General features: G+C 40.5%; 2 protein-coding genes across 2 annotated transcripts in view; one reads left to right on the top strand and one right to left on the bottom strand.

The window, feature by feature from the left end:
* The window catches only part of LOC122611885 (streptococcal hemagglutinin), a 58,414-nt gene extending 41,369 nt beyond the window's left edge, over positions 1–17,045 (bottom strand). Inside the window, exons 1-2 of the mRNA XM_043785265.1 lie at positions 16,590–17,045; positions 4,141–4,297 (exon numbers count right to left, since the gene is read on the bottom strand). Coding sequence (XP_043641200.1) covers positions 4,141–4,195 — 55 coding nt within the window. The 5' untranslated portion in view covers positions 4,196–4,297; positions 16,590–17,045. The remainder of the gene's footprint in view (positions 1–4,140; positions 4,298–16,589) is intronic.
* Positions 17,046–20,865: 3,820 nt separating this feature from the next.
* On the top strand, positions 20,866–21,228 carry LOC122626784. The gene has a single exon (XM_043807161.1). The coding sequence runs from the start codon at positions 20,866–20,868 to the stop codon at positions 21,226–21,228; it is 363 nt and encodes a 120-aa protein (XP_043663096.1).
* The last annotated feature ends 2,135 nt before the right edge of the window (positions 21,229–23,363 follow it).

The raw sequence follows: 23,363 nt of genomic DNA, 5'->3' as shown, positions 1-23,363 counted from the left end.
ACCTGCCATCTCCAAATTCACCGATTGCTGTAGAAATGTCGATTGGCTCTGTGTGCGGGTGTGTCGCCAAAACCAATTGAACACTTTTGGGCGACAGCCACTAAGCTGAGAGCTCGACTTTGACTGAACTCGGCTCCAACTTGAGTGGCAGTCAATAATCAGTGTCGCTGTTTGTAAGTAAGTGTGTACCTTCTGTCCTTACTTCACTTTGGGTCGCAGCCAGGCGGAATTTTTCGATTTTTTTATTTGCTTTGGGCTGTGACCGCGACGCGTATAATTTACACGTTTTGCTCATTTGCGATTCTAGGCGACCGAAACAGAAACAAAACAAATGAATTTAAATCCGCACATACCCAGTACCTGGTACAGTGAAGTCTTGTATATGAAGAAGTTTCATTGCGGAAGCTTATCTCACCTTTTGGCGGGTTTCATGGCCCTTTCTTTATCTAAAAATGTTCTGATATTATAGCGATTAAATCAAATAATGTTGTTACCATAAAGCATTTGAAATATGAAAAAAAAACGGTTGGAAAAAGTAAAAGGAATTCTAATTGTGGGTATTTAGCATATGAATCTTTTAGATACATTCATTTTATCTATATAAACATAGAAAGTATGGATCATTCAGTGGCCACTGTTCTCTGCACTAACTGGTTACTGAGACCTTAACCGAAATGAGGAAAGAGGGATAGCTACTGCGTCGGCGCGACGGCTGCTTTATCTGCTGCTCCTCTGCTTCTTCTTCAGTCTGAGTGAAATTCCGACAAGTGGCATAATTGCGCCCTCCGGCGGCTACCGTGCTAAGAGGGCATGGGCACGAGGGACTCCAGGAGACCGGGAGTCGGGAGGGGCGGACCCAGGCCAGCCAAGTGGCCATCGATATGCGGGAAAAAATCGCAAATCATAACCACGGCAACAACAAACAATAAATAAGTGCAGCAGCAACTAGCAACGAGCAACTCGCAACGTGCAACTTGCAATGTGCAGTGTGCAGTGTGCAAAGTGCTTCAGCTTGCATGCCACGTAAGGCAATTCCAATGCCAAAGAGCAACCAGTGTGCGTGTCCCAAGTCGTTTTGACTTCGTTCCGAGTGCAAAGTTGAGCACACATAAAAAATACCGGAGAAGGAGTATGATGGGAAGGTGGAGGAGGCGGCGGACCACAGAGGGCAGAGGGTAAAGCTGCTGCGCAGTCGCCTTTAAAAGTCAACGGCGACTTAGTGCACGCCATCCGCATACAAAGCGATATATGTATGTAGGCATTAAAAGCATTATTTAATTCACATAACTGATGCTCTTCCAAAAAGGATATGAATCTGATAAAGATTTTTACAGAACCATGAAACCGATAATCATGTTATTAATCTTTAAAGTCAATCTTTTGATCTGCATTCCTACTTTCACGAACTCATTATCTCAGCTTATTTGAATAAATCCCACTGTAAGAAGCATATAATATTCATCCACCAGAGAAGTGTATTTACGGATCGCATTAATGCAAATGGTAGCCGCTTATTACCCCGACTTCGTGTTGGGGTCCCTCCGATTTCTGCCTGACTGCGACTCATTCTCGTTCGCCATTCTCGGCCCCAGACAGACAGCAAGTCAACATTCCATGGCCACTCGCAGGGCATAAGTTCGCGTCAAAGGTTTCGGAGTCAAGTCAAGCAAAAACAAAAAGAGGTCCCAGCCAAAGCAAAGCAAAAGCAAACCAAAAGCATCAAGTTGAGCAGAGTGCCAACGAGTGAAAAGCGCAAAAGGCAAACAAGAACGATGGCTGCGGATCGCTTTGGAACGGAATGGAACGGCAGCGATGGAGATGGAGATGCATTATAACCTTTGCCAGCAGCACGGACAGTTCATATTGATATCATGGGGGCACAGTGAAGCCTCGCAAGGTACGAAACAATATATGTGCCTAACTTTACCAGCTTACTCTCTTAATTGTGTTCATGTCTTCAATTCCTTGGGACTTTCCTTACACTTTCTGAATCAACAAAAAGGTTTGTTTTTATAGCAAGATGAAAATCTCTTTATCGAGCTACCACATTATCTTTCGCCAGCAATTGGTATTAGCCTGGCCGCAATGGAGATGCGAACGGGTCGCTTCTGTATGGGATGGATGGTTGCCCTTTCCACGGCGACTTGCCGACGTTGGGACTGCGGTGCTGACTCGTTTTGCATTTTAATTTTGCCCGGCGAGCGATCTTTTTCATCATTATCATCATCGGCGACGTCGTCTTCGCCGCTGTTCGGCATCAGTTGCTTGTTTATTTTTATTTCTGATTATTTTAATTTTAAAGCTGCTGCAGCTCGATACGTTTCTTTATTTTTTTTGTTGTTTTTTTATCGCCACTTGTCGGCCATTTGGGCGTTCATTTGTCCCCGCATCCGTCCCTTAATGTTTGCCATATTTGGAGGAGCTGGAGGAGCCGGGAGTGCCAGAGGAGCCGGTCAAAGTCAAGTCAAATCGAGAGACGCATTTTTATTCTGGGAGGGGATTTTAATTTTATTTAATGAAAATTTGCATGCTGAATGCTTAATTTGCCGCTCACAAATATTCGATGAACTCGTCGAATTCAGGAGTGGTTTCGGCCAGGCTTTTTTTTTATTTTGGCTTGGTCAAAAGGTTGTCAACTTGAAACAAGAGAATCCTCAGGTACAGTTTGCTGAAAGTAATCTCATTGAAAAACAGCAATCGCACGATGTTGTTTCGAACAGTACATTGAAACGTGTATTCCCAATGATTTTTGGCGGATCCTTTAAAACACGTTTTGCGATTAAAACCGTTTCCCTAATCGATTAATAAATAAAACGATATCGTATATATTCTCGAATTATTAAGTTTATTCCAGTTTAAGAAGTTTAAAAACAATGCTAATTAGTCTCCAAAAATTATACAGGCATGACCAAAAGTATTTCTTAATGATTAGCAGTATTATGATAAATACGACTTTGAAATCGAATGTTGAGACAAGAAAAGCATCAAGGAACTCATGTGCCGGTGATCTGATCAATAGTATTTAAGACACATTAAGATCAGTTTTAAAAGCCAATTAATTACATACATATAACAATTTAACAAACCCAATCTGACGTCACAAAAAACCCGAAATCTCCCTGCTTTGGTGACTGTTCGATCATATTTTTTTGCTACTTCAATTCTGCCTTTTACTTTTTTCGGATTCTGTGTATATTTTTGTTTTGGCATTAAAACTCTTTGTGTTTCACAATGTGCATGTCGAACAGAAATTCTCGTTTTTGCATGCTGGCTGCGACTGACCAAAGCAAAAGCAAAAGTCAAAGGTGAGACCAGATGCGAAGCCATGACATCATGGCTTAGATACTTGACTTCCCGGCAAGTGAACAACACTAGTCAATCTAATTAATCTATCACGGAGTAGCACAAAAATGTCACACGCCCATAAATAATGGCCGTATAAATAAAAGAAATCCCGAAAGCAAAGGCAAAGGTCTGGGTGAGACAAATTTACGACAGCAGCAGCATTGAAAAAGTAGTAAAAAAAAAAAAACACAAGTAGGTCCAATACAAAAACCATTTGATCATAAACTGCAGCAGCAGGAAAACAGAAACAGTAGGCCACAACTCCACAACTCTTTTGACCAAGGCGGTGACAGCCACCACAATGGCCATCGTTGGCCTTTCGGCACAGTCCTGTACGAAATTTAAGCCCAATATTAAGTAAAATAAATAAAAACAAATAGATTTGCTGCAGGCCACTGGTTGGTTTTAGCTAACTTCTGAGGTACTCATTACAACGCCTTGTTACTTGTAAATACTTCTCAAAAGGATCTTTATTTGAAATAGTTTATATTAGACCTTAAACTAATTTAGTTTGAATATGTTATATGTATCATAACATAATAAAGTAAAATATAACATAAATAAAATTCATTTCTTATGACTAAACCCCAACAGCTTATAGACCCAACAGTCTAGTATTTATCACAGGGTACTACAGAGCGGCCCAGAAATAATAGCGTAAAGCGATAGCTAAACTTTCAACAGCTTTCCCCTTTCCCCTCTCCCGGAACCACTATTGTTGTCATAATACTACGAAACACTCCATTTCGGAGTTGGGAATAAAAATGGGGGGATTTGTGAGGGGGCATGACTTACCGGAATAACACCAGGCTGGCCATACTACTGTTGTCTCCGTATCAATTTCCTTCATTATGGGGGCTCAACATATTGTCAAACCTCCGCCGTCGACAACCGATTCGATTTGCCCTCTCTTTCTGGCGATCCGCGGCTGTCTCTTTCGCTCTGCTGGCTGCTGCAAGTGAAGTGAAGGCAGGAAATAAATAGTGGTAGTAAAATACAACAAAATAAAGAAAAGAAATAAGAAAAAAAAACAGAAAGAGATAGATATGCGGTAAAGACAAATCATGGGGTTTATAAAGTTATTTTAACACTTTACGCTCGACCACTTCTTCAATTAAGTTGCCAGGTTTTGTTAGCCGTTTCACTTGTTTTGACCATTTATGCTGCTAATTTATCTCTGTTCGTATTGTCCAAGTCTCGGTAATCATTGTGGCTCTATGTAGTTTTGTATCTATGTATCTTTGTGGGTTTGCTTGTCTTTGGGTGTTTGCTTAATTAATTTGCTGGTTGTCAAATGGTTGTTGCTGTTGTGGCCTAAGGTTTGTCATTCTTTCTGTTGTTTTTTTGATGTGGGTAATTAAATGATATTACCTGCTGCCACAATCAATTTGTCGATGGTCTTATGTTTGGCAATTACAGGTAACATGAGAGGTAAATTGATTAAAACATTTTTAAATTTTGATAAAAGGCCGTTACCGGTGTAATATACACTATAGCTTCGAGATAATGCAACTCTGAACTTTTAAAACAAATGAAAATTGATTGATAATATTTAGGCTATTGGATCTGAACAGTAATCGTTTTGGATTCTGCTAAACATTCGTCTGGATAAAAGCAGACAAAAGAGTTAACAAGTTAAAACACTTCTGCTCAGCACCTATCAGAAATGACAATCAAACTTGTTTCGAACCTGGCTAAAACTGTATCGGAACTTTAACCTTTTCGGTTTGAACAAAACAAAGAAAAGGTTTAAGGTCGCTCGCTTGGCTGTCAAATATTTAAACAGCTTTTGCATTTATATTATGCATTTGTTTCTCGCTCGGCATCAGCTTCTATTTCTTTAAATGATTTTTTACGAGAGTGTATTGGGGATTTTTTCTCATACTCAAATTTAAATTGAAGTTTACCTTTGTGAATGTTTCGACGTTGATTGTGAACCACTAAGTGAAGTGACAGACTGACTAATTGTGTTGTCAATTCGTCGATCGTTTAGAAAAAGGTGAAGTATTTTTTACGTTAACTTCGATGCAATTTTCTTGTTTGATTAATTTTATTTATTTGTTTAGTGTTTACTTTTATCGTTTATTATGTACTATAAGAATCATCAAATTTATAAACTTGTAATGGGTCGTAACCAATATTCCATATTGGTTGTATTCTATATTTGGCTTATAAATTATTTCCGTTTACTATATTTCAACTTTATAGCTTTGCTATTAATTTTCTCCACAATTAAAATGTGTGGGTTGTAGCTTTGAACTTTTAAAGCATTGTTTATTTAATTTAACTTGCGACTTTTGACTTTTAAACTTGATTTTTTTGCGTTTCACTTTCAGTCGCTCGATTAGCATAAGATTTGGGATTTCTTTCTTCGCGGCGTTATCACTTATCTCGCTCGCACTCGCCGCCCATCTCTTTCCTTGCCTTCAGGTGCTGTCTCATTCATTAATTGGCGGTCACGTGCCCAGCTTCCCAAAACAGATTTGTATCTCTGTTGTCAAAGTGTCGTTAGACACGTGAGTTTGTTGTAAAGAAGCAAAAAGCCACGAACAAATGTCACACTGATTTTTTATCTCTCCGCGGACTATTTTTAGCTGGGATTAGTTGCGCTGTAGTTGTGACATTTTCCGGCCCGTTTTTTCTTCTGTCAAAACTGTTACCGTTACGGTTATGTGCTGTGCGTCCGCCGTAAGCACTTTTTCCGAACTTTTTTAATCTTTCATTTACACAACGCCCCCACACTCACACTTTTCACCTTAGTCGCGTTCTGTGCGCTTTTTTTTATCAATCCTCTTGATTTATATTTTCTCTATTTACGCGCGCTTTGCGCTCGCGATCGTTGATCGTCGATCTTGCCGATCGTTGAAATTTCGATCACTGATAATACGGCGGCTCTTGTTATTTATTTTCGCATTCGCACGAGTTGCCCGCCGCACGAACGAAATCGTACTGAACGTAAGTTCGAGAGAGCACGAGAGCGCCCCCCAACAAATAAGAAAACAAAACGGGAACGAAAGAATGAGACGTCACACCGACGGAACAATACTCTCGGAAAAACGTTAATTAATATATTTACGTAAGAATAAACAAATTCGATGGTAGGCCAAATTAATTTTCTTTTAATGGTTGCAAAAAAATATATAGTAAAAGTTAGAATTATTATTAAAACTTTATGGATTGGGAAAATGTTCGTATTCATAAAGAAAATACGGAAAAGAAAATACCTCATAACCCATCCATATTTTTAGATAATACGAATCGAAAGTTGATGTGGAAGATGTCCCCCAAATTCGGATGTTCACAATGTTACAAACATTATATGAAATTTATAATGCCCTCGAAGAAGCGTATAACAAGCATAGAGACAACAACAGCGCAACAGATACTCCTACTAAGAACGTAGAAGCGGAAAATTAACAGCACATGAATTAAACAGTTGTCATTAAACATTGAAAATCATCCTAGAAAATGCCAGTAAGCTAGAGAAAAAATTTATATCCGCAGTAAGGCCACAGCTGTGTAGCAAAACAAACGAGCCGAAGAGAGCGCAAGCTAAGAGAGCGATGGGGCGCTTTATCAGTACAGTAAGCGCTGTGCGCATGCGACAGGTGCTTGTGCTTTGTATAACAGTGTTTCCTATAAATAATAGCACATGAATTAAACAGTTGTCATTAAACATTGAAAATCATCCTAGAAAATGCCAGTAAGCTAAAGTAATATTAATTTTAGTGATCCGCAGTAATGGCTTCTAAGCTGGGTGCTCATGTATCTTATCATGTATCATGTCTCTTATCAGTACAGTGAGTACTTGATCTACAATCAGTAGATAGTTTTTAGTTTGGTTTCCACTGTATTATGCTCTCTGGTCTCTTTTTCTATTTCCCTCTCTTCTGACCGATCGTCCCCAAACACACTCACACACATCGAAAAGGGTTCACTGAAGGTCAGCTGGTCAGAGTTCAAGTGGCAGTGGGAATGAGCGAGCGAAACGCAGCGATAAAGTAGAGTCATAGAACGAACAACATCAGCGACTTTACAACTTCGGAAGACCTCAAAAAGGGTCGAATGGGGGGTGGAGCGGTGCGGTAGGTGAGCGGGGGGTTTTTGTGATGGATAACAAAGTGTAGGCGTGTTTTGTAACTGTATTTGTATACGGAGGCATATCTGTGTCGTCGCTGGCCATTTGATACTTTGGCCTCGTCACTCGTCAATCAACACAAAAACAAAAACAAAAAAGGGGGGGAGGTGGGTGGATGCAGTGGGTGGAAGCGAGACAGGGCCAGAGTGGAGCAGACATATTGCAGTTGTTCGCGATGCCGTTGTTGTTGTTATTGTTGTTGTTATTGTTGTTGTTCTTGTTGTCTGGCGGTGTTGCGTTGCACTTTCCTATTTGCCCAGTTGTTGTTCGATTGAACTTCGCAACAAAACCAACAAACGGTCGAATAGGAAACATATGCATATTAATTGCCCATATCCCATTATTCTAATGAAAAAATCGCTGTTTTCTTTTGTTTCACCGCTTCGAAAACGTTCGTTATCGAAAGACAATTTCCAATGTAAATCGAAATCGATTCGCCTCCAAACTGAACGACCTCACAAGAGTCGCAGACGTCAAACGAAGGGATCGCATATTGCCGACAGTATTTCCAGTTTCGAAATGCAAAGCACCCATTAAAGATGTTTCATCTATGAGAAAGGTTCCCCTAGATTTTGATGAAAGGTAACTCGATAAGTTGTAGTAGTTTTTGGAAGATGTAATATGAACTTTGTATATTATTTACTTTAGTTCTCAAACAGAAAGATATTAAATTGACATGATTACTTTTAACTTTAGCTTATAAAAAGTTATCACGGTGTGAAACTTTTCAAGATGCCTTGACATTTATGGAGATGATTATGTAGAATATATTAAACTAACTCTTATATATGTCAAATAACAATTCTTCTGCGAAAACAGGAAAGTTTGAGGTACTTATGGGCGTGCCGTCTCCCAAGATTGTGGGCCAAATGGTGTTACCCTGTGCCAGGGTATATTAAGAAGTATATGTACATAAATATATAGGTATGAACGCGATCGCATTTATGTATATATAGCCAGGCTACAGATGCGAGATCCGCACACTTAACCCAAAACGAGACCAAAAAGGCGAACAGAGGCGACCGGGCCATGACGGGATCTCGGCGACGACCGACGATGCGACCTGAGTTGGCGGCGAAATATTTTTAGAACTTTGCGACCGACGGCGACGACATCGGCAAAAGGGGCACCGCGGAGGGGGCGGGGACAGGGGATAGGGGGCAGTGGCAGGGGGAATGCGGGTTGGGGGCGGCATGGGGGCAAAGGGGACATGCATATATTGTGGTACTTCGGTATCTGTATCTCTGGCAGCCGCAGCTCAGGTCTGTTATTTTTTGCTCGTATATATGTACATATATATGTATTTTTTGCAGGGCGCTCGGCGAGCGAGCGAGAGGTCAGAAGGTCTGTGATCTTTTGCAAGTTCGCTTGAGCGCAAGAAAAATTCTCCGAACTGCCAAGAAGAACAAAAGGCAGCCTGGCCCGTCCAAGTATCTGTGAGATACATTTCTGCCGCTCATATGTACGTATATGTAGGTATATCTATCTATACGTACATATATATGTGTGATATAAGCATCGTACATTTTGGCCAGGCAAAAAGTCAAATGACAGCAAACTTTCGGTTAGATAAATAGGTAAATATAAGATATGTATCTCTATATTCGACGGATATACGCAGCAGTCCACAAAGTACGTCGGTGTATCATTGCAAACTGTTCTATAAATTGTTAAACCCAATAAAGATGTTAATTAAATTGCATTAAGCAGTGTTATTGCATGTCAAACTTTCACGGGAACTGCAGTTTGCTAATACCTAACCCGACTTGATATGTTTTTCAGCTTAGGCACAAGTGTTAGCCCACTGTTGTTTTTGACACATTTCAGATTGCACTATTTGCCCAACTACTTGTCAACCACTTTTTATTGCACTTGTAAAGCAGCGATAAATCATCGATATTCAGTTGGCTGAAACACACACTGCCATTTAAGTTGCAAAGTAGAAAGGTGTTATTATTTGAATTTTTATATGTGTAATAAATCTGTTTGGGTTTTTAAATCACATTCTTATGAGCAGCAAATGCACTTCGTCTCATAACGATATGAATAATTTTGTCATACATAAGCCGGGCAAGCATATAACTTTCGACATCCACGCAGTACGTCAATGAATCAAATATTTGAAAAGCTACAGGTCGAAGAAGGTACATATACCTGGGACAAGGTGAGGGGGCGCAGTGCCCTCCACAGAAAAATAAAATAACAACTTCGACTACAGTTGACAACGCGAAGAGGTAGATACCACAGAATGCCGCCAGGCCGGCTGATGAGGGGCAAGTCAAGGTGTGTTAAAGTATTGCCAGTGTCTTCGGCCGTATTTGTGTGGGACGATCGCCAAACTTTGCCAAATCGCAGGCCCCAGAACGAGAGGTAAAATCCACACAGACAGAGATGGATGCAGATGCCGCTTTTGTGGCACAAAAAAAAAATAAAGGAAAAAGACCAAAGACAGTTCGACAGTTCAAACCAATTGACTCGTTTGCCAACACGCGTCTCCAGAAAAAGCAACAACAACTATCTCGCAGAACTTCCAACATCCAAGAAATTGGTAAAAGCTGCACTGCATATGGACAGAGACAAATATCGGGGATAACATGTTCTCAACCTGTCAGCATCGCAGGCCAGTCGTTTGTCTTTTTTGGTTCATTTTATTAACTTTTGGGGATCGTAAGGGGATCGTTAATAAGGTGATCTATGGAGAAATTAAAATCAATTAGTTACACATGATATGTAGGGAATTAAACTCTTCTATCTATCTGAAAGTACCTTTAGTCTCTTTAGAGACTAGGGTTGAATCTAGAAAAAATGATCCTCGGAAATTTTTACTAGTTGAGGTTTGCAACAACAACTTATATTTCCGGGATTGTAAATTCTTCGTCTGAGACGCGGTTTTCGTCAAGAACCTTAGCTGCATTTTTTGCACGTTACTTTTGGGCCACTGCTGGTCACAATATCAAAAATGTCGTCCGTTTGGCAGTCCGTCAGTCATTCATTCAGTCCATCAGTCAGTCAACTCCGAGCAATATAGGAGACACAAACACACGGGCACACACGTCCAAACGCAGACACTTGCAATTTCTGTTGCCGTTTTTGTTGTTGGCTTTTTTGCGCGCATCTAAAAATAAAGCAACACTGAAAATGCTAATGCCAAGCGCCCGACCGACCGAACGACCGACCGATCGACACCGACATCGACCGATGCCCACAGACCTCAAAAGCGAGCGCCCGTTTGCCCTCACACAGATACACACCAACAGCCCCCAGCACACACATACAAACACACACAGATACGCCGGCCGATCGGCAACACACATGCAAACATGTCCCCAAAATGACAGCGACATATTGCGCGCCTCGAGTTCACTTCATTCGTGAGTTTGAACCGATCTGAATATAGTCAGCGTACCAGGGTGTTAGTGCGAGTGGGGGTATCTGGCACATACGTGGATATAGATACTTGTAGACTATATACTCTAGATGCGCGGCACACGCTGTTCGGATTCTTGGCTGAGTTTGTCAATTGCTAGGATATACTACAGTGCGTACCGGCACCTTAATGCGCTGGAAGATTCGCTGCTCCCGGATGTAAAATCAGATGGAAATCTTGGCGATGTCTACGCAATGCACATCTAATTATAAAATTCGTTTTGAATTTAGTTAGCATTTACTAAACTAAACTTCAAATTTGCAGATAAATACTAATGTCAACGGAGAAGGTGATCACTGCAACCACATATGAAATATATTGGATTAATAAATGTCTAATTTGTCATAATCAAAGGATGATCTGAACTTTAACTTGTTACAAAAACTGAAGTCATTCCTTTTCCTTCTTTTCTTCAGCTCCTGTCACATCAGTGTATCCCAACTATTGAGTATTAATTGTAGTTTATGTCCTGGACAAATGGCCATAACCCGCACTGTAGAGGCATGAAAAAAGTATTTACCTTTTAGCCATTTTCATTTTTTGTGAACCAAAACTACAACTCAACTCTGTCAGACGACAGACTGACTGCAGAGTCGTTGGCTATGGGTTTGGGTTTGGGTTTGGGTTTGGTCTTTGGGTCTTGGGTAGAGAGACCTGAGACCTGGGATCTGAGCCCAACTCAGGCCAAGTGAAGTCAAGTAAAGTCGATGTCGAGGCGTGTGGGCAGCATCAGCGTGTTGGGGTTCAGTTTAGCTTTTTATTTTTCATTTTTTGCATGTTTTCCTTCATTTTTTGCACCAGTTTAGGCGAAGCCTGTCGTCGGGGATGTGAGGCAAAAACATGGCAGCTACAAAATCAAGGGACGAACGAAAACTTTTAAGGCGAAAAGTACTGGTCGAGACGGCGAAGATCGTTATGGGGGCAACTCAAAGGGGTCAGGTCGGTCGGTCGGTCGGTCGGTCGTGTGGCAACTGTACTCGAAAAGTGACACCTGCAAAAGGCCGAGAGAGAATGGAGGTCAAATATAAACGAGGCGGAAGCGGACAGCCAAAGTGTTTATCCTCATGACTGACGTGTTGCTTGCGTGTTGCAAGATCAGAAAGTCGAGAAGTGAGGGCTCCGAAATATCCTTTTATGCTTGCATTGCCATATTGTTTGTCACAGCAAATGGGATACGTGGTTAGTTGATTGCTTTTTATTGAAGATATCTTATTATGGTTTATCCACCGAAAAGAGGATGGCATTTCGTAAATGCCATTGCTTTTCAAGTAATGAACCATTGTAATACGACTAAATCACCAACAATTCTTTGATTTTACATATAAAACCATATATTTACCTATAGCCCCATTGACCCCCATCTCATCGAACTGTATATTTAAGCGGTTAAACAAGCTCACACCTCACCCACTTATCGTGAGCCATCTTCAAACTCTTGACTTACCAAAGCAAACACGCTTAGATTAATGAAATCCAACCGTCAACCTAAACAAAGCAAAACCTGTAAGCCATTAGGATTTAAAAAAAAAACATCGGTATAAATATTTATATTAAAAATCAAAACAAAATCGAAAATTATAGAAAAATATGCAGAGATTAACACGTTTCTGCAATAAACTATAAAAGAAGCGAAGAAACCACAACACATTTGTAATAAAATTAAGAAAGAAGTAAATGAACATTAAACGGTTAAGGTAAAGCTGGGATTTTTTAAACCGATGATAATTTATGCATCTGAAACCAAAAAGCTAAGCCCTATTAAAATTTATAACAAACGAACGTCAGACAAATTTGTAGACTAGTAGACTAGATTGAGGGAAAAGCACGCACAGCCCTGATGAAATCTGGTGTTCGCCTAGGAAATGCTGTTTTCTATGGAAAACAACATAAAGATCGAGACTTTAAGTCAGAATTTGTGGAAATTCTTGAAAATCTTTCTGACCTTTTGGGAAGTCTCAACTTCCGTTTGTTTAGCAGACGATTTGTGAATGGAATTTGCCAGCTCATTGAAAAGTTTATCGCAAAAAACACACTGAGGGTGAGAACTGGCTCAGGTATCATATATATATCATATAATCAGGCACACATAACTGCTTACCTCACAAACTGCTCTTGTCATTTGATAGAGGACCAGCCGAAAAACAAAAAAAAATGCCGAGAAAATCCCCAAGCTGGCATCATAAAATATATACATAAATAAATGCTAATAATAACAAATTCAACAATTTCCTGCGGCTCGCATCACAATTTCGCCGTTTCATGTCATTAGCGGACTCCAAAGTAAATATTTGACGAAGACAAACGAACCTCCGCCGCAAAGCAACTTCATCATCGCATCGTAACCCGTTCTCCCCGAAAAAAGCAGGAATAATAATAATAATAAAAATAATGAAGAGCAAGTGACGATCACTTTGAGGGCTTTTGGGGGCATTGAGGGCGTTTTTGACTTATATTTTTTTGTTTGCTAAAGATCGGTTCCCTCTTCCTTCGTTTTGAGATGAGTTTGGGAGTTGAGTAAACCGATCGGCTGCGGCTTTTTTTCTGTTTTTCCTGTTTTTTTTTTGCTGACTGTGACATTTTTGTCACATGAACTTGCCGCCGTCGCGATCTCAGCAATCCTCGACGAGCAGGGGTAACTTGAAGTTAACTTTATGTACTCGCCATTATATTCCGTCAGCGAATTTGCGCTGCGAAGATCATAAGACCATAATTGAACTGATTGGCAGTGTTTTGTTATGGTCCCAGATTTTTTGTTTCCCTTTTTTGGATCTTTGGATTTTTTTTTCTGCTCCCTGACTTGTAGTGGGTTTTCATAATTTGATCTTTTGACAGATCAAAGATCGCTGCTTGAACCTAAGGTTAATCACTGACCGCAGCACCGCACAATATGGCTGTTATTTCTGCTTGGGTTCGCTATTTGTTTGATTCGAGCCGCCGCATGAAATCATATTTCTCCATAAAGCATCCACTTTGTCTTTCCCAGCTTCCACAGATGATCGAGTGCCGATCTGGGCGCCCACACTCGATCGCATGTGTGCCTGACTATATATATACATATATATACGTATTTATATATCTTTGAGGCTGTGTTAATGATCGCAAATGTCGTGATTTTAGTCGAGTGGGTTGAGTGAGGTGCTGAACTTTAATTAAACGCGCACCGAAATGTGTTTTTTCACATTCTGAACTTTGAGACATCAACTGCATCCACCGGGCAAATGCACTGCAATCGCTGCGAGATCGGTTAATCAACAGATGGCTTGGCCTTATGCCTCCTATGGGGGTTGTGAAACTAAACGAAGCCAAGGAGAACCTTCAAAAACTGACATACATCAGATATCAAAAAGTATTTTGATTTATATGAGACAAATGTCATATTTATCGATTATAATTAAGGAAAAATGTCTTGTATTTTATCATATTGAACTTAGTTTAACTTAAAGTGCACCATTATTGTTCATACTACATCTTTGTGATATCAGCATTGTTTGGAATATTACATCGATTCTGAAAAATAATCAAACAAGAACAAAACGAGTTAAAATCCTCCAAAAGCATATTTAAGTTGATTATACTCAAGACTAAGCCTTTTTTAGTGAATGAGCTACCTTTAAGCTAATTTTAAACTTCACGAAAGAGGTCTATACAGAAAACATGCCACAATAAGGCAAATTAACAAAGAAATCAATGAGCCATTGCCCAAGAACAGATGGCTATTACCAGCAATAAACTTTAGCTGAATCACAAAAGTTTAGAACCACTCAAAAAACAAAGAGGTAAGTCGAAATGCGAATCGGGAAAAAGGAAAAGTTGAAGCGCCTAACCAAATATTGTAATCAAAAATGCGAAATGCAAATGAACTGCAGGTGGTGTGCACACTCACACACACACCTGCAATTCCGACGACAACTGTAACAATAACGGGCATCGGAGATACAACAACAAAAAGTGACCAGAGAGCGAAGTGGGTGGCAATTGAGGGGAGGGTGAAGGGGCGGCGAAGGTGAGTGCGCTTATCAGGCCCAAAAGCAAACGCAAAAAAAATGAAAAAATAAAAAACAGCAACAACCACAAACGCCGGATATGAGCGCCACTTAAAAACTGTAAAAACAATGAACAAGCAACAAGTGTTCGAGACGACTACACAGAAAACATAGCATCTACACTTTCAGATTCGCCGTTTAAATTGGAATTTACATTTTTATAACTTTGGTAAGTGAACAACTAACAGGGGTAAACTACAGGCTCGATTAGAAATCAATATTTTAGTGAAAATAAATTCTTTTAAAGTTCAGATCGCATCCCTCCTAAACCTTTGATTTTCAAATTTATGTAGCTCATTACATAACGTTTTGATAATTTAATAATTATTTGCAGTGTTTTATAAATCTGTTTTGATTTCCAATTCGCTTCCTTGCCGAAGCTCAGCAAGTGGATCATCTATTTGTTCCCCGTGCAGACAGACAGACAAGCACAAACAGACCAGCAAAGAGAGCGTTAAATTTGCACTTACCGTTCCGCAGAGAGCGACAATCGGACAACAACAAAGTCTGCAAGAGCGAACAGGTAGCCGATTCACAGTCACAGGCAGGCCAATTAATGAACGCGACAAAATGGCAAATAATACTTTGGAAAATGTCCACGACATGACCATAAAAGCCAACCAAAAGTACTGGCTGGCCTGACACACAAGCTTCACATTCCCTATTAATATGTTTAGGATAGCTTATGGTTTATCTTAAAGTCTGTCATTCTGATTGTGCGTTTTAGAGGTTTTCGATGTGTTCTTACAAACACAAGAAGCTTAAATCGCTAAAATAAGTATTTTGTTTGCTTATGGAATTAAATTCTCATTATCTAAAAACAGCTATGTAAGAATTTCATTGCTCAAGTGTTTAAGAAAATGTAAAACTCTATACATTGTACATATACATACATACATATACATATGTATAGGAACACAAACATGTGCTTTTTACCGAATGCTTTTCAACATAACGGAACTTCTAAACGTATTATACCTTCTTGTTGCAAATGCACTTTTTGTAGTTTAAAAAACTTCTTTTTTGTAGCAAATCCCATAACTTATCTTAAAACAGCTATGTAAGAATTTCCTTGCTTAAATATTTAACAAAATGTAAATCTCTATACATTGTACATATACATATGTACATACATACATACATATATGTATAGGAACACAAAAATGTGCTTTTTAGCGAATGCTTTTCAACATAACGGAGCTTCTATACGTATTAAACCTTTTTTGTTGCAAATTCACTTTTTGTAGTTTAAAGAACTTATTTTCTGTAGCAAATCCCATAACTCTGGAATAGAAAATATCGCTCAGTCGAGGCTTCACTGTGTCCACGCGGGGAAGTAACAATTCAAACGCACAAAGGGAGGAAGAGAATGGTGAGTGCGAGAGAGAGAGAGGGGAGGGGAAGAGTGAAGAAGAAGGTGGACCGAAACAGTTACCCACTAATTGCAAGCATGCGTCGCCGCAGCTTTTTGTCACCCGTCGGACGGATGCATGTGGTTGTAATTGTAATTGCGTCTGTATTAGAGTTTGCGGCTCAATCAAATGTCTCGCTGCGCAGCATTTACAGTTGTTGCGGCGGACATTTGCTGAATCATTTGTTTATGGCCGAATCAGGAGTGTGTGTTTGTATTAATTACCGTTTTAAGCTGACTGCTCTCTGCTTCTTCTTCCCCTTCGCCTGCTTCTTATTCTTGCTAGCTGGGAATGGGAATTGAAATTCTTTGCTGTCAAACACTTCAATGAAAACTTTTATGTGGAGCAATTGATAAAGCCGCGCTCACGCACACACTGACACTTTTCTGCCGGAATCTACGCACACACACACACTGGCATTTGTACGTTAAAATTAAGTACAATAATTCACTGGTTGTTGTTGTTGGCTTGGCACTGGTCGACCGTTTTTTGCGGCTCGCTTGCAATTAAACAAACAATTTTTCTCCTGCAGTCGCAATAACAATATTCATCGATCGCCGCGTTTTGATTAAATTGTTTGAATTACGTTTTCTATTATTATTATTCTTCAACTGGACTGCAAGCACGAGAAAGCTTCCGCATCGAACCGCACTCGAGAGCTTCGGAAAAATAACTGTGCAGCAGCATGCGATCGGGGCCTCTTTTTTCCACAGCGCGGAGCGACAAGTGGCGACTACAACCACAACAACAACAACTGGTTGTATGAATGAAAATGAATTTCGTTTGGCACGCTCTGCATTAAGAGAACGAAAGAGAGTCGAAGAGCGGCGCTCTTTATTTCACTTTGAAGCAGGTTATTTCTGCTGAGTGATTATTATCATTATGAAGTGATCTGATTTGCTGCTGATATTAAAGCAAGACCGGTCAATAATTACACTGGCCAACACACGCTAATGGCTTTTGAGTAGTTATTGATAAAATTACTTACAATTTTTATTTTCAGAGACATGCTATAGCATTATACAATAGGAATACGTTAGATACATTGATGTTATGAATTATTTTAGCGAAGGACATAGATTTGGTTCATGCTCTAAAAACTTGATCATTTACTTACTTACACTACTTAAGGTCCTTTGAATATTCTTTAGCCCTGCAAGCCAGTGTAATTATAGGTTCTGCTAGATAAATTCCCGCGGAAGCAGATTAAAATGCTTGAAATAATGATATGGTATGTGATTAAAACAAGAGCGAATCGTGTTCCCGATGGGATCATCACAGATCCCCATCCCCATTAGGGCTACAAGATGGAGATATCGTTCAGAAGAGACACAATGTATGAGGTGATAATTCACTTGTACATCACCCGCTCGCATTTGCATTCGCCATTCGATTCCACCATTCCCGGTCGACTAACTACGGTTATCCTCAATCAGCTAATTTATTTCCCTGGAAAATATCGCCCCCACCTCGAGAAAGGCGAACGATTTTCGCTGCCAAGGGGCTCCACCTCCATTCAAATGGGGGAAACCAAACAATTAAGCAAACAAAACGACAGCGACCACGGCTGCAGTCTCCAACTGCAACTGCAGCTTCGGCTCCAGCTTCAACTTGAGCTCCAAGTCGCCAGCTCCGAGTCTTGATAGCCCCTCCAGATAGAAACTGTCAAACAAAACAAACTACACGATAGAAGCCAAACAAAGCAGGGCTTCCAAAGTGTGCTGCGTTTTAGTACCCGGCAATTGCGGGGTATATCATTGTTAAAGCATGGTATTTATTAATATGAATATATATAGAAGGAATTATTTATACTGATGTATTCATGTTAACAGATAAAGGATTTGAACATCTTATGTTTTAGGATTAAGACCAAACTTTATGTACAACCAGCACAATTTCAAAACAATTAGAAACATTGCCTATAATAAATACAGATTCTATTTGCTAACTTTCGAGCCCTTGCATGGTGCATACTAACAGGTATCTGGTAGTCTTATTAGTCATTTCATAAGCTTTCTTGTTTATTCTTGCCTTGCCATTGTCTTTTGTTTTCGCCTGGCAAATGGTAGGCTAAGTACAAGGAAAGGCGTCAATGACGACCGACGAAGACGACTGACGTCGACCTTCGGCAACAACGCCATCGAAAAGGAAGTTCAAATGAGAGAAAAAGAAGAGTTAAGTAGAAAACACTAAAAATCGAGGCCCCAAGAAAAGGACCGAGAGATGCATCGAATATAAATTAACTGCCATGAACGAGGTAATGGAGCAACAATAACAGGAATAACAGTGGCAGCAGAGAGAGAAAAAGGACTATCAAAAATTTCCATTTGTTTAACTATATATATATACATATAAATATATACATTCAAAAAAAAATACATTTGTAATTTTAATAAAAGCTAAAATACTATGAGCAAAAAAAAAAAAAAAAAAAAAAAAAACAAGCATCATGTAGTATGCACATGTTAAAAGTGTGCAACAAGTAATCTATACGATCAATAAAATTAAATAAATAAAGAAAAAAAGAAACAACTGCAAGCCAATGGTGGAGTAAACAATCATAAGTCAGGATACCAGACTGATTACTCATGCGGCTACGATGAAGATGCTTTATGTTGCAAATATGAAAGCTGAACATGCCCAATCAAGACATCAAATTGAAAGCTGGACATCCAATCGACTGAAGAAGAACAAGACGAACACGGCGGTGGAGAAGAAGCAGAAGCAGCAGTAGAAGCGGAGGCAGTGCCATGGGCTGTGGCAGTGGCAGCAGGAAGGTGGGAAAGAGAAGGCTGGCCGACAAATGTAGACAGTTGCGACTGCGCAGCCGCAGCAGCAGAAGCTGAATTCACTGAGGTTGCTGAAGAAGCCGCGTCAGAAGCCCAGAAAGGTGGGAGCGAGAAGGAGCTAAGCTGCTGCGGGGAGAGGAGCGCAATGGCTGAAGATCGGTTAACCCTTTATGGCCGATGAAAGTATGATTAGCTTCGATCGCAGTTTTTTTTAAAAATAGTAAGCACTTTTTTAAAAAATACTTCGTACTTTTGATGCCATATGCATTTTTAAAATATTTTAATAGAGCTCGTTGCTCAAATTTCTTTTTCTATAATATTACTCAAATTAGAGCTAAAACATATTTTTAGATATTTTTAAATGTTTAAAATCTCTTTGAATACTAAACAAATATTTTTTGAAAATTTAAAATATTTCTTTAAATGGAAAAACGTCTTTAAGGAAAAGCTAATTATGCAAAATGTTAATTTCTCTAACAAGCCAACAGCGGGATTTCCCTGAGCACCATTGGGTTAATTAGCTAAATGGCGGATGTCGATGACTGTGGCATTAGGCGTATGTTTCTTGGCTATTCCTTGGCTGCCCCCTTGACTGTCGGTGCCCACCGACCGACGACCCTGTCCCGCCCCCGCAGCTGTTGCTTCCGAGGTTGCACAGCTCCCGGTTCCAAAGCCGTGGCTAAAACCATCGGTGGTGATGATGATGATGATGATGATAATGATGATGATGATGAGGATGCTACCAAGTGGCCTCTGCCTTTTTGAATGCATCTTGTGGCGGCTGCTATCTGCCTGGCCGTGGCATCCACAAGATATTTTTAATGGCCCAGCTTCCTTTTTGCAGATGCTCTGCTACTTTGCTTCTGCCGTTTTTTTGTTGGTCCGATTTTTGTGAATGAAGTTGTTTTAGATACACACACACACACACACTCCACACTCCACTCTGCTGGCAGAGAAGTAGCACCATTATCGCACTGACATGTCTGCCGTATGTCGCTGCTGCCCACCACCCCCTTTTTGCGCCCGCCAGCCCACCGCCAGCCGCCCACTTGGCGGTGTGTGTCACCTGTTGATGGATTTCGTTGTTTGATTAACATGAAATGGCATCGCATCCAATCCCAGCCGATCTTGATGCTTTGAGTGGAGTAGAGTGGATTGGATTGCAGTGGAGTGGAGTGGATTGGATTGGAGACGCCGACTTTAAGTGACTCCGTCTCAGTTGGTTCGCCTGGCGGATAGTTAGCCGAATGTCCGAGATTGATGAGGTGGATGGGTTAAGTGATGGCCCCGAGTGGAATGGCCAAGGAAATTGTGGCTTCTGATGGATTTCAATGTACTTACTCCTTGCGAGCGTTTTACTAAATAGCCCGCAACCTTTGGTGCCAATGATGCATTTATTCGAATGAAAATGAATTAACATTTTTAAACTTTTTCAATAGTTGGTACAATTTGTGACCAACAAATTACATATATGAACAAAAAACAGAATACTTTTAAGCAATATAAAGATGTAGAATCCCAAAAACAGATTGGATGACATTTGTTGACAATAAAAGTAGGTAAAACCAGGTACGACCAACACATGGCGTAATTATAAATCACTTAAAGGATACGCCTTTCAGGACTACCTGTGTCGAATCCTGGCCACTATAAATTCCCATCGCCCCGAACGCCATTAGTACATTCAGAATCAAACTGCCAAGCAGTCGAGATGACGAGCTCTAAACTTGCTTTTCTTATTCTGGTCATTGCCTGTCTGGTCCTCATCGCTTGGGCACGACCTAGGTCGAGATCTTCCATATTCAATGAGGTCACATCGCTGCCGGCGGAGAGGAGAATGAGCAACGAAATCATGGACCAGATATCGCCTATGAGGAGGCCACACAAGAGGGATTACTTCGTGAAGAAGCGCCCCCTCATCAGCTCCAGGATGATGATGTCAAGAAGTCCCTTCCTCGACCGTTTCTACAACGATCCGATGCAGGAGATTGCACCTGGTGGAGCCAACTACTTTGGGAATGATGTCCTGCCGCTTTCCACCTACGAGATCCTGGAACCGGAGTCATTATACTAGAAATAGTCTCCAAGTACTACATATGTAAACGAATTAAATGAAATTTAATTTAACAGCTGACATTTTGTTCATGTAAGGAATGAAAAATATAATTTATAGTTTAATAAATAAAAAACAACAAAACCCACATTTAATATACTTGTATTAATATGAGACTTTCAATGTGTGTGAACCTGGAAAAAACGCCAGAGAAATGTTTATGTTACTTACATATATTCAACTGGCTTACCAGCGATCCCTGGAGGATCTGCCATTCAGCTAATCGAAGCCAACAGCTCCGAGGGACGAACCCATTTTGCTAACAACAATCAACACTCGTATCATCAACAATCTGAACAAACTACAACAACATAATCAACGGCAGCAACAAAACGCCTAAATACGCAACGTGGAGAGAGGTCCAAAAAAGTAAAAAATAAGAGGCGAGCATCGAGTATCGAGGAGGAGCATCCCAAATGCCATGTAGGAATCCATGTAGGAACATCGGGTTGGCGTGTGTATCTGCAAGTGGCCATATCCCCAAGGAATGAATGTTTCTGTTTGTCGTTCTGGCCGGAGGACAAATCTCTATGGCCAGAGGCGGAGAGCGGCTGGTCGACCGAGCGAACGCAACAAGTGTTCCAAATCAAAACGGAAGCACAGCCCAGGCCATGGCCATGGTAACTCCGGCTGCACAGGCCAGTACAGACCAGAGACCAGACCAGAGACCAGGCCGCTCCTTTATGCCGCATATGTACATGGCTTTTTGGTTCGACATGGCAAAAGCATTTGGAAAATGTAATTTACAACGCTCAACGCGGAGCAGCGACCACTTCGCAGGCACACACATCTATAACTATATATATATGTATATATATATTGGCCCGGGAAACTGGTCAACTTTGGTCGGACTCGGTCGCATCAAGAGCCACTCAACCTCAAAGTTGAACGGCATCGGCATCACCTGCCACCGATCTCACACCGCTCTCATAGCCACCGATTCGCCAGCGAATCGCGCTCGGATTGAAATCCAAGAGGCTAAAAAAAATAAAGGAAACAGGAGCCCCCAGGCGGGACAAAACTGATCGAGCTGGAGTTACCCTATAACTAGTAAGGGGGTATGCGGAGCAAATGATTGCTCAAACTCGACGCCTTTTGATTTTACCTACAATCATTTACATTTTTCTTGGCCCAAGTAATAGTGTCGCCGAAAACAACCTATCGAAACAGGGTATGCTGAATGAAAAAAGTGCTTAACTAAGAAGAACAAGTGAGCGCAGATTTTAATTTTAACCTTTTTGGTCCGGTTCATTCCACTCCACCACGATGATGGCTTCTGTGCGCCCAACTTTTCCTGGCTGCTGCATCAGTTGCTTTGTACTTTTTTTCTGTTTTTAATTTGTTGCGCCGCTTCATAGAGCATTTTTCATTAAATTCCTGAATTAAGGCATTCCACCGTGGCCTCCCATTGGACGCTGGTCATGTTCTGAAATAAGAGCAACATAGCAACCTTGTCCAAGTCCAAGACGACGACGACGACGACGACATGGTGACGACGATGCCGGCGATGGCGATTGTTTAGGCCATGGCCAAGTTGCCAAGTGGCTTTGGCCACGACACTGGCTACCGGTTACGTTGGGAGTTCGCAGCACAATTGGATCACACGTCGAAAAATTGTTTATTACGTTAATGGGCTACTACAAATTATTTGGAAAATACAACACCATACACTTAAGATCCTGAAAACATTGCAATTATATGAAATTGCTGGCATATGGCTAAGATACATTTAAAGTTTCAATTTGCTTGCATTCGAAATATCTATTTTGCTTGGCATAATCACCATAATTAAAGTATATCATTTTTTAAATATTATTCCACACATTATAAATTGTATTTATATTAGCAGTGCAGCAGCAAGTTCTTTGGAATTTCATATTTCTTTAGTTGCCATTGTGGTCTGTGCCCTTTTGAGGCATTTTCAGATTGGCTGCATTGGGGAAACTTTTTGCGGCGATTACGAAGATTGAGATCTCCCAAAAGGATTACAATTAAATCAGTGTCAAGAATGATTGTCTAATATGTTTGGTTTGCCATAGAAAAATGTATTAAGAAGCATTCATTGTGTTTGAAAATTGAATGGATACATTGCCTGT

Source organism: Drosophila teissieri, chromosome 2L, assembly GCF_016746235.2.
Source record: "Drosophila teissieri strain GT53w chromosome 2L, Prin_Dtei_1.1, whole genome shotgun sequence".
Classification (NCBI taxonomy): domain Eukaryota; kingdom Metazoa; phylum Arthropoda; class Insecta; order Diptera; family Drosophilidae; genus Drosophila; species Drosophila teissieri.
This window is presented reverse-complemented; position numbering and strand designations above follow the sequence as displayed.

Coding starts and splice junctions, on each gene's coding strand:
- LOC122626784 (XM_043807161.1), top strand. CDS start 20,866: ATGACGAGCTCTAAACTTGCTTTTCTTATTCTGGTCATTGCCTGTCTG.